The 12,733-nt window shown below is 43.6% G+C and overlaps 1 protein-coding gene across 1 annotated transcript in view; it reads left to right on the top strand.

The window, feature by feature from the left end:
• Window positions 1-12,733, top strand: part of LOC126267796 (sodium channel protein Nach-like) — a 96,713-nt gene that overhangs the window by 41,652 nt on the left and 42,328 nt on the right. Inside the window, exon 3 of the mRNA XM_049973100.1 lies at window positions 8,898-9,072. Coding sequence (XP_049829057.1) covers window positions 8,898-9,072 — 175 coding nt within the window. The remainder of the gene's footprint in view (window positions 1-8,897; window positions 9,073-12,733) is intronic.

Genomic DNA, 12,733 nt, shown 5'->3' with positions numbered 1-12,733 from the left:
ATCGGTTGGTAGGACATGTTCTGAGGCATCAAGGGATAACTAATTTAGTATTGGAGGGCAGCGTAGAGGGTAAAAATCCTAGAGGGAGACCAAGAGATGAATACACCAAGCAGATTCAGAAGGATGTAGGTTGCTGTAGGTACTGGGAGATGAAGAAGCTTGCACAGGATAGAGTAGCATGGAGAGCTGCATCAAACCAGTCTCAGGACTGAAGACCACAACAACAATGGCTAACAGTAGGAACTGTCCGATTGGAGAGGCCTGTTGGGGGCAGGAATGTAGCTGACTTGAGCGTGTCGTCCTCTAGACGGCCAAATAGCGAACTAATACTTAGTACGCATTGGACAGCTTTTGTGATTGCGTGGAAATTTGAGAAGATTCAATAAGGACATGTGTCTGCCCTGGACCATTATTCCCTCCCATGTAAATTGTCCAGTTGACTGCTTCTGCACATTCCGCGCCTTTACTTAATTGAGAGAACATCGATTGCGATGCGTGTAAATAACAGGTGAAGGACACATTTTTTGTATCAACAGTAAGTGTTACCGTAGTCTGATGATTATAATTTTGATGAGTCGATTTCAGTTAAATTGGAGCACTTCTGGGTTTCTTTATTGCAGAATTGGACCAATACGTTTGGGTTCAGTTAGAAATATTGGATTTCCTGCGGTGAAGCATTCTTGAGTTGTGGTCAAATAGGCTTTTGCATTGCATCCTACAATTGTTAGTCAACATATGAAATTCTTTTTAAGTACAGACCACTTTGTCCTTCACATGACAGTTTTCATCAGTAGGTGCTCCTAGCATTAGTCCACTGGGACTGTTTTGTAAAAGTGCTTGTCATATAAGATATCGATCTGGGTAATTTCCAAGAATGATAGCCTATCGAAGTCGCAGAGTCCAAACAATACATATCGAATGTGCGATCGTAAATCGATCATGCGACTCTGGAGGCAGGCGTTATGATCAATTATTTGTGATCTTCATTATTATCTGTTTTCGTCGTTTCCTTAGTTGTTCTAAATTACATACATCCGCGAATTATTTGTGGGTTGCTAGTGAACCCTAGACGATTTATGTCGTGAGTGGGATATCTGGCGTTCTTGACGTTTCTGCGGCCGATTCTCTCACATGAAAAAACTTAATTTCAGGCTTATCCCCCATAGAAAATTGTTCGACTTTTTGTCGCAAATAAGGAGTACTACCGGAATATGGAGTACTACCGGACGACGAAAGGAGGAACTGTGTGGACTGTGGTGGTGCGAAGTGTGTAGAACTTCATAAGAACAGTTTCGATGCTGAAATACCATTACAATTTCATTGCGGAAAACGAACGAGTATAAGGAAGAATACATGGTTCGACTCTTCCAGATTATCCGTTCACATGACGACAAAACCGACGACGAGTAAGGTAAGTCGTCTCCTTTGTAATTATAAGTATTCTGTCGTTGCTGTAGTGTCCACCGAAAATATACGCATAACGCCCAACATCAGAGTCACATGATCGATTAACAATCGTACTTTCGATATGTATCGTTTGGACACCACGACTTCGATAGGCAATTATTCTAGGAAATTACCTCGATTTGACCTATAATACGGCGTGGTGGTTTTATGGTTTTTCTGTGACTACCTAGCTTGCTGTCATTGTTTAGGCTACCACCGTTTCTTTGACGATGCATTTTTGCTGATACTAGGATTTAGAGGAGATTCATCGCGATATAGTCGCTTTGTGAGCGAGACTTGTAGTTTGTTAGCGACTCATTGTGTTCCTACGGGCGTGTTCTGTAATATTAACGTTCTAATTTAGCTAGAATGACCCATGAGTAATTTGGCACTTCAGTGTTTTGTCATACGTCATTTTTGGGACTTATTTTAGTAAATTTCACTGTTACTTGGGGGTTTTTCTTTGTATGATAGGTGTTACTTTTGTTGAGCACTATTAATTCACGTTTATATTAATTTAAGCCTTTATGTGTTTCACCATTGTTTATGACATTATAAATTTTCTTCTCCTTTTATTTTGTCGTCTAAGAATCTTAGTATATATGTACTTTCTGAACCTTACTATAATGCACTGATTTGTTTGGTTGAGGCACACAATATGTCACCTTCATGTGAGCTCGTGGATCTCAGGTTTTTCTGCAACTCTTTGCATCCCGGTTTATAGCGGTCTACTCTCATGGTAGGCAGCATGTTTTCATTAGCGACCATGTTTTCGGTTTCTTATTATCTTATACGCTACTTTTAGACTTAGGACGATAAAGTATTTTATTTCTTCCTTATGGCGGATGTTGGTGTTAACTAATGTCAGCTACCACCTTTTAGTCAGTTGCATTTCTAAACCCAAATTGACACATTGCCCAGTTCACTTTGTGGGAATTCCGTACGTCATGAATGGATATTGTGAGTATGATTAGGACCCGGATAGTTTATCAGCGTTTCAGTGTTGTCGTTACTTCTCCATACAGCTTGGGGGGAATGTTATGATGTTCTTACTAAAAATGTGTTTCGGTGTACATGGAGTCTGATGATGTTACTCACTTTGTGGGGTTCAACTTTGATGATATGGTAGTCTTCGCACACCTATTTATCTTTTATCTTTTTCCATACCCACGTTACCAATCGCGACACAACTTGCTATGTCTTATTATTTAGATGGGATGGTCATCTATAGATAGGTCGTTAGGGTATTGCCTTACACTCCCAGGGAAATAGTATGACATTGTCGGCTGAGAATTTGGAGGAGCCCCTAGCGTAAATATGATTTGATATCCTTGGTGGTGTTCCGCTGTGGTAATGACGACCAGTGAAGTGATATAAAGGAAACCAAATCATATCTTTTTATTTCCATTCACTGTACAACCCAGGCCTACAAGGTATTTGTGAATTTGCTTAGCGTGCTCTGTGCATGCTGGTTTTCTCTTAATATGTCGACTGCCGTTATGTTTTGCGTTAATTTGCTTCACGATGGAGTGACAACTAATTATATCCTCAATTGTGATATATCCTAGGTCGGAAATATGCATACTATTGTACTTCATAGATTACTGTGCGACATTTTATTTTATGTGAAGACAGGTTCTCATGTATACTAGCTGTTTCCTCATCTGTAAGAATTTTACAGGATTTTGTATATACAAAAAAGACAAGCTTTGTTTCAATGGAGCTCCTGGTTGTATTCTATCTAGTTCCGATCTTTTCAATGCTTTTGCTCATTATCTTGTAAATCTGTGATCTTCAATAGTCTTATGACTAGCAAATATGTACATATGTCTTAGTCCATTGTGCTGAATGTACCCGGAGATTTGGTTTAATGCCTCTAACAAATAGGTACACATGTTTTAGTCTATTGTGTTGGATGTACTCAGAGATTTAGTTTCCGCCACTACTTTCATTTTTAAGCTTTAAGTCAATTTATGTAAGCTTGCTTTATACACTTTGATATACACTACATGTAGATTCTTTCATTGTGCAGTGGCCTGAAGATGGCATAATGAAATGCTGAAACTGGCAGCCTTCAAAATAAAATAAAATAACTTCTTAAGTGCACGGCTGTTGGTGAATTTCATTGCCACTGACTTTTACTTAACCGTCTGATGTCCCCTGTCCATAATGGAGCAACGGAGACTGAAAGACTATATGTTCTACATCTGTACCTGAACAATCAGTCAGAGTTTCCACCTCAGGTGAGCGTTGTCATCTACCTGACGTCGATTTCGTCCGATTTTGGATGTTTGGGGGAATACGGTGGACTCGCAGCTCAGTCGCCTATATGGGCTTCACAGCTGTTACCTGCGCGTGCCCTTAGGCCTGCCGCGACGCTACTCAAGTGAGGTGAGACAGTGCAGTACTAAAGCACTAGTAGTTTATCACGTCTCCGAATGTACTTGCTATACGGCCTGGTATGTTACGACAACTGAAATAAAGCCTACGGCAACCAGCCTGGTTTTGGAAGAAAGGAACCGCACGGAACAGTGTGTTTGGGACTAGTCAGAAACACCGTTGTCCCACGAAATAGATTTTTTACAAAAATCATCGAGTCACTATCTGTCTGTTACATACTACCTTGCAGGCACACATAACGCACACTCTCACATAAACATACAATACAGAGTTATTAAAGTGTGGTTGAACCTTAAGCGAAACTGACTGTCATTGGCTGGTGAGTGACGCCGCTGTAGGTGCAAAGCGAGGCAGCGTCTGGCGCAGTGAGCGGCTCTTAAGCAGTAATAACTTCGCTTAACTGCAATAAATTCTGAGCAAAATTTTTAAAGCAGCTGATTTACCTGTCTAGATGTTAGCAGTGGATAAAGACTGTCACTGCCAGGATTTTCGCTTTTGTGCTCTTGCTGTCATTTGCATTTTCAGCTTCATATTATGGAAGCGCGTGCGAATTAAAATTCTTGTTCCAACAGATAGTTGGTAAAAAGAATCAGCGTATTTGGTTTGCACACAGCGCAGATTATTTTCACTATACAGTATTTCTTTCCTTCGAAATACCCAGGAAAATGGCAAATTCATTAAAGATGAGTTCAAACTGCAACGCTCTTTGTAGCCAGCCATGTGTCGGAACTGTATGATCACCGTGAGGTAGAATTTCCATCCAGCCAAAATGTTCCACATCTGTAGCAGGAGGTATTAAAGCATCATTAGACGGTGTTCCCACTGTGCCATCATACTTCTTTGCACGATACGCCATGTAACCGGCCAGGAATCGGAATCGTGCAGAGCAGTCAGGTACCTCTTCGACAGCTGATTCTTCTGGTGCTGAATGAAAAGGAAAATTAATACCTTACAGTTCTCTTTCACCATTTACAGTGCTTCACTCCTGCCGGGCAAAATTTCTCTGAACAAACGTGACGTCAACAGTCCGTCGTGTCGTCTGCCTCTTCCAAAGTTTCATTTGATAGAGGAATATCATGAGCATTCCAGAGTAGCAGCCTTAATAGATATTTCGCTTCTGTTGGGTTCAAGTGCAAATGACTAAGCCTTCTTATCTGTGAGAAAAAAAATTTCCAGTACGTCTTAGTTCAGTCGTGTAGATAGAATATATTTCATCTGCAGTGGCTGAAGGTCTAAAAACAGTTCAAATAACGAGCGAATAGTTTTCCGTGTGGCTCTCTGGAATTGAAGCAAACGATTTGTACTGCCTATGCCCATTACTTTGGCACAAGCGTCTAGTTCCCGTAATATTCTTCCCTGAATATCCTTGTGCATTGCATAATCACAGGATGACGTGTTCTTGTCATTGAATCTTCGAGCATTCAGTGTCTCAAATGCATCGTTAAAAAATAGCTCCTTCCTCTTCTTCGGGCATCAGGTACCTTATGGCTTTAGCAGTGATACTGGAAAAAGGTTGCATTGATAAAAAAAAAAAAACCTTTGACGTTCTCCACCCTTGAGATTGGGGTGAATTTGTGATAGTTTAGGACACAACTCCATTTCACTAGTATCTAAAGCAAGCAGTCTTTGATTAAGTCATCTAAAGCGAGCAGTTCTTCATTAAGTGATTGATAAACAGTTTTCCCACCTACAAGTCTTGTTCCATCATCCAGAAAGTGGTTCCTCGTGAATTTAAATACACTCCTGGACATGGAAAAAAGAACACATTGACACCGGTGTGTCAGACCCACCATACTTGCTCCGGACACTGCGAGAGGGCTGTACAAGCAATGATCACACGCACGGCACAGCGAACACACCAGGAACCGCGGTGTTGGCCGTCGAATGGCGCTAGCTGCGCAGCATTTGTGCACCGCCGCCGTCAGTGTCAGCCAGTTTACGGTGGCATACGGAGCTCCATCGCAGTCTTTAACACTGGTAGCATGCCGCGACAGCGTGGACGTGAACCGTATGTGCAGTTGATGGACTTTGAGCGAGGGCGTATAGTGGGCATGCGGGAGGCCGGGTGGACGTACCGCCGAACTGCTCAACACGTGGGGCGTGAGGTCTCCACAGCACATCGATGTTGTCGCCAGTGGTCGGCGGAAGGTGCACGTGCCCGTCGACCTGGGACCGGAGCGCAGCGACGCACGGATGCACGCCAAGACCGTAGGATCATACGCAGTGCCTTAGGGGACCGCACCGCCACTTTCCAGCAAATTAGGGACACTGTTGCTCCTGGGGTATCGGCGAGGACCATTCGCAACCGTCTGCATGAAGCTGGGCTACGGTCCCGCACACCGTTAGGCCGTCTTCCGCTCACGCCCCAACATCGTGCAGCCCGCCTCCAGTGGTGTCGCGACAGGCGTGAATGGAGGGACGAATGGAGACGTGTCGTCTTCAGCGATGAGAGTCGCTTCTGCCTTGGTGCCAATGATGGTCGTATGCGTGTTTGGTGCCGTGCAGGTGAGCGCCACAATCAGGTCTGCATACGACCGAGGCACACAGGGCCAACACCCGGCATCATGGTGTGGGGAGCGGTCTCCTACACTGGCCGTACACCTCTGGTGATCGTCGAGGGGGCCTGTGTCTATGTGCCTGTGTCTATGTGCCTGTGGTTCTGTCAGTGTGATCATGTGATGTATCTGACCCCAGGAATGTGTCAATAAAGTTTCCCCTTCCTGGGACAATGAATTCACGGTGTTCTTATTTCAATTTCCAGGAGTGTAATTTTGGAACGTCTGGAAATACTAACATCCGTTTATTATGTTTATTATCGTACTGAGTATCTCGAAAGCAGGAATTTGGCTCTGTCACGTTAAGAACTTTCCACACAAATCAATTTTTTGTGCCGAGGTCGCACAATACAGCAACAGTGTTGTAGGCAACATCGTGTATGGAGCAGATGATAGTGTTTAACTGATCAGCTGTTACCTGTGTGTCAAAACCATAGTAGACTGGTTGCTTCTATCCTGAAAACCAACCTCGTACCTTAAAAAAATAACGCGTTAGTCTGCGGCCTCCCAACACTGTCTTCAGCAGAATCGTATGTAACGCTGCTACCTACATTCAAATTCAACGTTTGACAGTACTGATGGCTACGCTTTCATTAGCTGCAAAACACCTGCAAGTACGACAGGAAAGCATCTGAAAGAGCGTGAAGTCAGTCTTTTCACTGACTTTGGAGTGGTAAACCAAACGAATTTCTTAGAAACAAATGTTTCCTAGATACAGCGCGGAGAGTAACTGCGTTGCTAATGTCTACTCTTGGCCAGTTTGCTTGTTTCTTTCCACTCAGCAAATAGTTTATCTGCGTCATTAAAAACAGTTTGCCTAATACTTCAGTCACCTTCTTCACTTTCAGCTTTTGATATTTTTGCCGATGTTTTATTTTCTCAGCACAAGTCTTCACATTTAGTTTCAGGCACTATTCACTAGACGTCAGGTTTGCATACATAGCTGTCAGTCGGCGGTTCCTATATTCTAATTCTTCTATGCTTTACTGAATTTATTGATTTGTTTGCTGTCAGTCACACACTCATCTGCAGCTATCTCCTTGTCTACTTTCCTTTTTTGAGAGCCACGTTGGACAGGTGCTCAAGTACACTTTACGTCGTGTTCTTTGCCTGCAACCTGTCTGCCCTGTTTGGAGATACGGTGTCACCTGTATTCGAATTACCACTTACACTGGGAACACTTCCTTGTATGATTACACGCGGCACTGTGTGTTGTTTAAGCTCTCTCCTAAGTGCTAAATTAAGAAGTTCTGCTCATACGTCACGGACGTAATCAATAGAAACGTAATGCAACGAACAAATTGTCGATGTAACATCGAAACGATCTTTTCGGTGGCTCTTCGTAATCCAGTCTTTCTGCATTTGAATGTCTTTAGGGATGGAATGACGGAGTACATCCAAGCCTTTTCCCTTCTGACCGTACGACAGGCATCGCGTTACAGCACAGCCAGACATTTTAGAATGAAACGTTTATCAAATACCGCAAAACACCACAAACTAAAGCAGGCAACACAACTATGTAACATGCTTCAATACACTGTGGAACTCTGCGGTTCCGTGTGCTCCTATGATGACGACAGGCGCAGAACCACAAAATGTTCAGCGGTCGGCGCATGCCGTTTGGGTAAACTGAAATAACACGGCACAGTTTAAAAGAAACAGATACATCAAGATTGCTGATGTAAGCAATATTGTGATTGGATGAATATACAGTGTCCTCTAGAGAAAATGAAATTAAAATGTAACCAGATGGATAGCTGGTACATTGTCCAAGGATATTTCCATCTGAGTTCCACAGGATAAGAATAGACCGACAAGACCACAACATGGGCAGTGGATATATCATATTAGAAACTGCATAATCAACTTGAATACGTATATCCGAGGACAATAATGAAACTTTAATGCTATTCCCTGAGGTCCATAATGTATGTAAGTCTAAAGGGGCTCTTTTTATCTATCAATGAATCTTGAATCGCTGATTTCATAAAACCGTAACCTACGGTACGGTAGGCACCAATGCTGCTTTCTATTCGCTTCCAGTCATGTACACACTGAAGGACTAATTACTATTAGTTTTTGTTTGTCCATCCTTCTCACTGAAGGTTTGCGGGACTTCAGCCTTTCATTTACGTAATAAAATGAAACACGCGAAACCGTTCTTTCGATGTTATTTGTTATACAGCAAGGCCTTAACTGACGTGAAGGGGTGAACTCGTGCATATGATTGGTGTTCAGCCTCAGCGTCAGTTAAGGCCTGAAGGTTGTGTGCTGAGTCGCTCAATGTGGTTGCTTTATAATAAATAACATTGAAAGAACAGCTGCAGGTGTTTCATTTTATTACGCAATTACTATTAGTATGTTTCATTTACATTCATGACATGCATATTAAATACAAACTAGCTGAAAGTCTCTAACAGTTTTCAAAATACATAATACTTCAGCCCTTCCTTTGGCTTTAGGCTAACAGTTGTTTTTTGATGGTATCTGTTACAGGTACTTGAATGTGTCAGTGTTGAATGAAACGCTACGTGGACAGCTACGGCTTGTTATGGAAGCTTTATCTCTCCAAGAGTTTCCGCCCAGCAGAACAGCAATGGAAACGTTCGAAAACATAAAGGGATTTGCTAGACTCTTTCATAATCTCAACACCACCCGTTTCATGCTCGATGTAAGTACAAATGCCTGCTCATACAAAACTAAGATAGTAATTGTAAATGGATTCGGTTTATATATTCTTTTTTCTCGGTCATCCGTCTTCTAACGGTTTGATGGGCCTGCCACGAATTCATCTCTTGTGAAAAGTTTCTTATCTCGGAGTAGCAATTTCAGCTTACGTCTTCAGTTATTTGATGGATGTATTCCAACCTCGTGACTTCATCTATAGTTTTTTGGAAGTTATTTGCTGATGTCCTTCCATCCAGTCTCTTCCTCTTGTCAGTGTTTCCATAGATTTCCTTTCCTCACCAATTCTGTGGGGAACCTCTATATTCCTTACGTTATCAGTCCATACAATTTTCAACACCCTTCTGGAATACCATAGTAGTAAAACAAACATGTACAGCACCACTCTGTTGTTACGAAATTTATTCAAGATGGTGGATCCAAGATGGCAGCGATAGATATGTCAAAATCGCAATGACGTCATGGCGGGGAGTTGAAATGTTTGCAGGAAAGTAGGTCAATTGAGCTATTGTACTAACCTAGCCCCCTTCCATCCCATCTCCTCCAGAAAATGGTGGGAGGTTCAAATTCCATCAGGACAATGCAACACACCACTAACCTGAGACAATGGTAGGAAAAAAGGTCACTTTGGCTACCTTCACTAAGCTAAGTCATCCGACCGCCACCTCTTCCTAGGAATTGGCAGGAAAAGAACTCAGCCTGTGCTGGATAGAATGAACGTAAGTCTTTATTTTCAGTCTTTATTTAAACAATCAGAGGCAGTACCCCAAGGTCCGGAGTCCAACTGACCTAGTACACAGTACTGCCACCAGAGGGTGTCATTGTCCCTTTGTTGACATAATCCAAGATAGCGATATGGAGGAGGAAAAATAGCGGTAAAATGACTCACATGTGCCGGGCTGCTGGAGAGAGGGAGGAATGTACTTCACTTATTTTCGAGCAATTTATTTAGGGACAGATTTGACATAGTATGTTTATTACACTGCTACAAAACACACGCCTTGAGGTGCTTGGGGTCACAACACACGGCATACAGACACGCAAAGAACTAGTAAATTGTCAAAAAATAATGCATGTGTAACGCTATTGAAACATGCTCAAACGCTTAAACATCCTAAAATAATGCAGTGCGCAAATACTCAGTGCACATAAAATACGCAACATATCAGCAAACTGTTCCAACGCGCGCACGAGCTTTGCAGGGCCAGCCAGACACAAGACAATGCTGTGACGCCATAGCTGATGGCAGGTGAAAATCGCATCTACAGTTAGCGTTCTTTGAGTGTTATACCGATGTCACATGTCTATTTAAATAAGCGCCAAGTCAGCCTCAGGACTGCGTGCACTTATTCACCATTGCTGACTCGATCCCTCTCTCTACCTGCGGTCCAGTGAAGATCTAACTGCCGAGCAACTCGCCCTCGCACCTTGGTTCCACTGCTTCCCTGAATAGCACAGGCTGCATTGTTCCTAGCGATCCTAATGGGACATGGGAGTTGCGTCTAGCCTGAGCCGTGTGCAGCTCGCGTTGATGCAGTTCGTAGCTTGGCATCTTGTAATAGCAATAGTGGCGTCTTGTTTTCTTAGGGTGTTTACTTGAGCCACTGCGTTTACTCGCCTTATCTGTCCAAGAGTGGCAGCAGCAGCGCTTATCGATAGCGTGTACTGTGGTACCATCTTTGGAGTGGCGTCTAGTATTTCTGGGTCGTCGTGTGTCGAGGGCAGTTGAGTTGGGACCGAGCAGCAGTGAGGGCCGGACAGCCAGGACTCGCCCAACCACTGGCGACACACAGGCATTGTCAGACAACGGATGTGGTCGCGAGAGTGCATGACCATGTCAAGGAACGGATTCAGCGAGTTTTAGTTTAATGGACCGTGATATTCAAGTACAACGTTCACCTGTGTGTGTATGTGTGTGTGTGTGTGTGTGTGTCCGCTCGTCGAAGTGCCCTCGTATCAATAAGTTCTCAGTCGACGATTTCTTCTGGGATCTTTTACGTGCCTGACTTGAGTGGGACGACCGTTGGATGGTCGTTCGGACGGTCGTCGTAGCGTAAGAGGTGCATTTGGTTTTCCTAGCGTTTCTGGCTTCTCTGTGCTCATGTCGACTGACAATTCGTCTGTGTTGTTTTACAGTGACTGGTTTTAGTATTGCTTGAGACTTTGTGTAATTGTCTTTGCTGACCTTTGTGTATCTTGTGTGTTTTTTTTTTTTTTTGTGTCCAGTTATTTAAAAGCTGCCTGAGTTCTGGTGTCGGTAGTTCAGATTCGGACGGAGCAGTAAGGAGGTCAGCAGCGCAAGGGCAGGCCGGGACCACTGGCGGCGTGCAGGCACTGTCAGACCAAGCGGCTGTAGCCGACGACGAAAGCCAGGACGTTTAAAGTTGAGTGAACCTTGTCCAGTACTGAAACCTCCACTGTTTGAGATCTCGCTGTTGTTTGCATGTTGCTGCTCCCAGGTCGGTGAGACCAACTGCAACAAGTGGAGTCTGTCAGGTTGGCAGAAGCCACCTTCTGCTTCTTGATGTTAGTTTGGATTTAGTACTATTCTTACTATCGAAGTGCAGCCAGCGGTATCTTCTGCCTTGTGGCCGCTAACACCCCAGTTACCTGCCCTGGATGTTAGCGTACTTTTCTGGCAGTGTACCTTTCCTCGTCGTGTTCATGCTGGCCGACACGGCGTGTAGTTCGAGAGCCTCTTGAATTGTACTGTGAATATGTTTTTGGGAGGTCTACCTTGGTTCTAGTGTTTCCTTCAGCCTTGGGTGTGTTTCTGAAGACGTGGTGCTGTCCGTCTCTTCGCCCTTGCCTAAAAATATTCCATCGCTGTATCTGTCATCGGACGTTAGGCGGATTGGTTAGTCGGTCGGTCTGCGCTTAAGCTACCCCTAATGTGAGTTTCATCCTGTTACGTGAATACAGCTCTTGGCTGTCTGTCTCACTGCTTACGCAGCTATAGTCACCTTCCTCAGGTCGATCCAGGGAGCACTGTCTGTGGATCACTCTGTCTTATTTGGCCGAGTTGTCATAATTGTTTGAAATTTACCCTAATGTTGTAGCCTGTTATTGCCTTCCCCACTTGTAATTCCGGCCTTCAGCCGTTAATTGTTTGTATCACTGCTTGTGGCTCTCAGCCGACAAATAGTTTCAGTTCTGTCTTGATAAGGCCTTCAGCCGTCACTATAGCTTGTTACAGCTATTAAGATTGTTAGAAGGGTTTTTGGTATTTTTAATGTGCTATTGTTCACCTTATTGGTAATACAGGCCTTCAGCCGTTGTGTATATTTGAATTTGCTTGTGGCCTTCAGCCGACGAATAATTTTGAACCCTCTTAATCAGGCCTTCAGCCGTTGATTGTGTGTAACATTGCTTATGGCCTTCAGCTGACAATTCTTCTAATAAGGCCTTCCGCCACCAGCGTAGTAAACTCTTTGAGTTTAGTTTTTTTTTAAATAAGTGTCTGTGTTTTCTGTGCAACCAACGGTAACTGATTAGTCCCCGTCCACACCTTTCCTGCTTTCCCTAAGTTCCACATTTCATAGCCGTGCACGCGGTCTTACATGCCCATCAGAGCTGACGCATCACTGCGTAATGTTCGCGCAGCGACCAGGACCTGCCTACGAAAATAGCCCAGAATAACACCGACT

Source organism: Schistocerca gregaria, chromosome 4 (genome assembly GCF_023897955.1).
Source record: "Schistocerca gregaria isolate iqSchGreg1 chromosome 4, iqSchGreg1.2, whole genome shotgun sequence".
Lineage (NCBI taxonomy): Eukaryota > Metazoa > Arthropoda > Insecta > Orthoptera > Acrididae > Schistocerca > Schistocerca gregaria.
The sequence above is the reverse complement of the archived record's forward strand: the minus strand, read 5'-3'. Positions and strand labels throughout refer to the sequence as shown.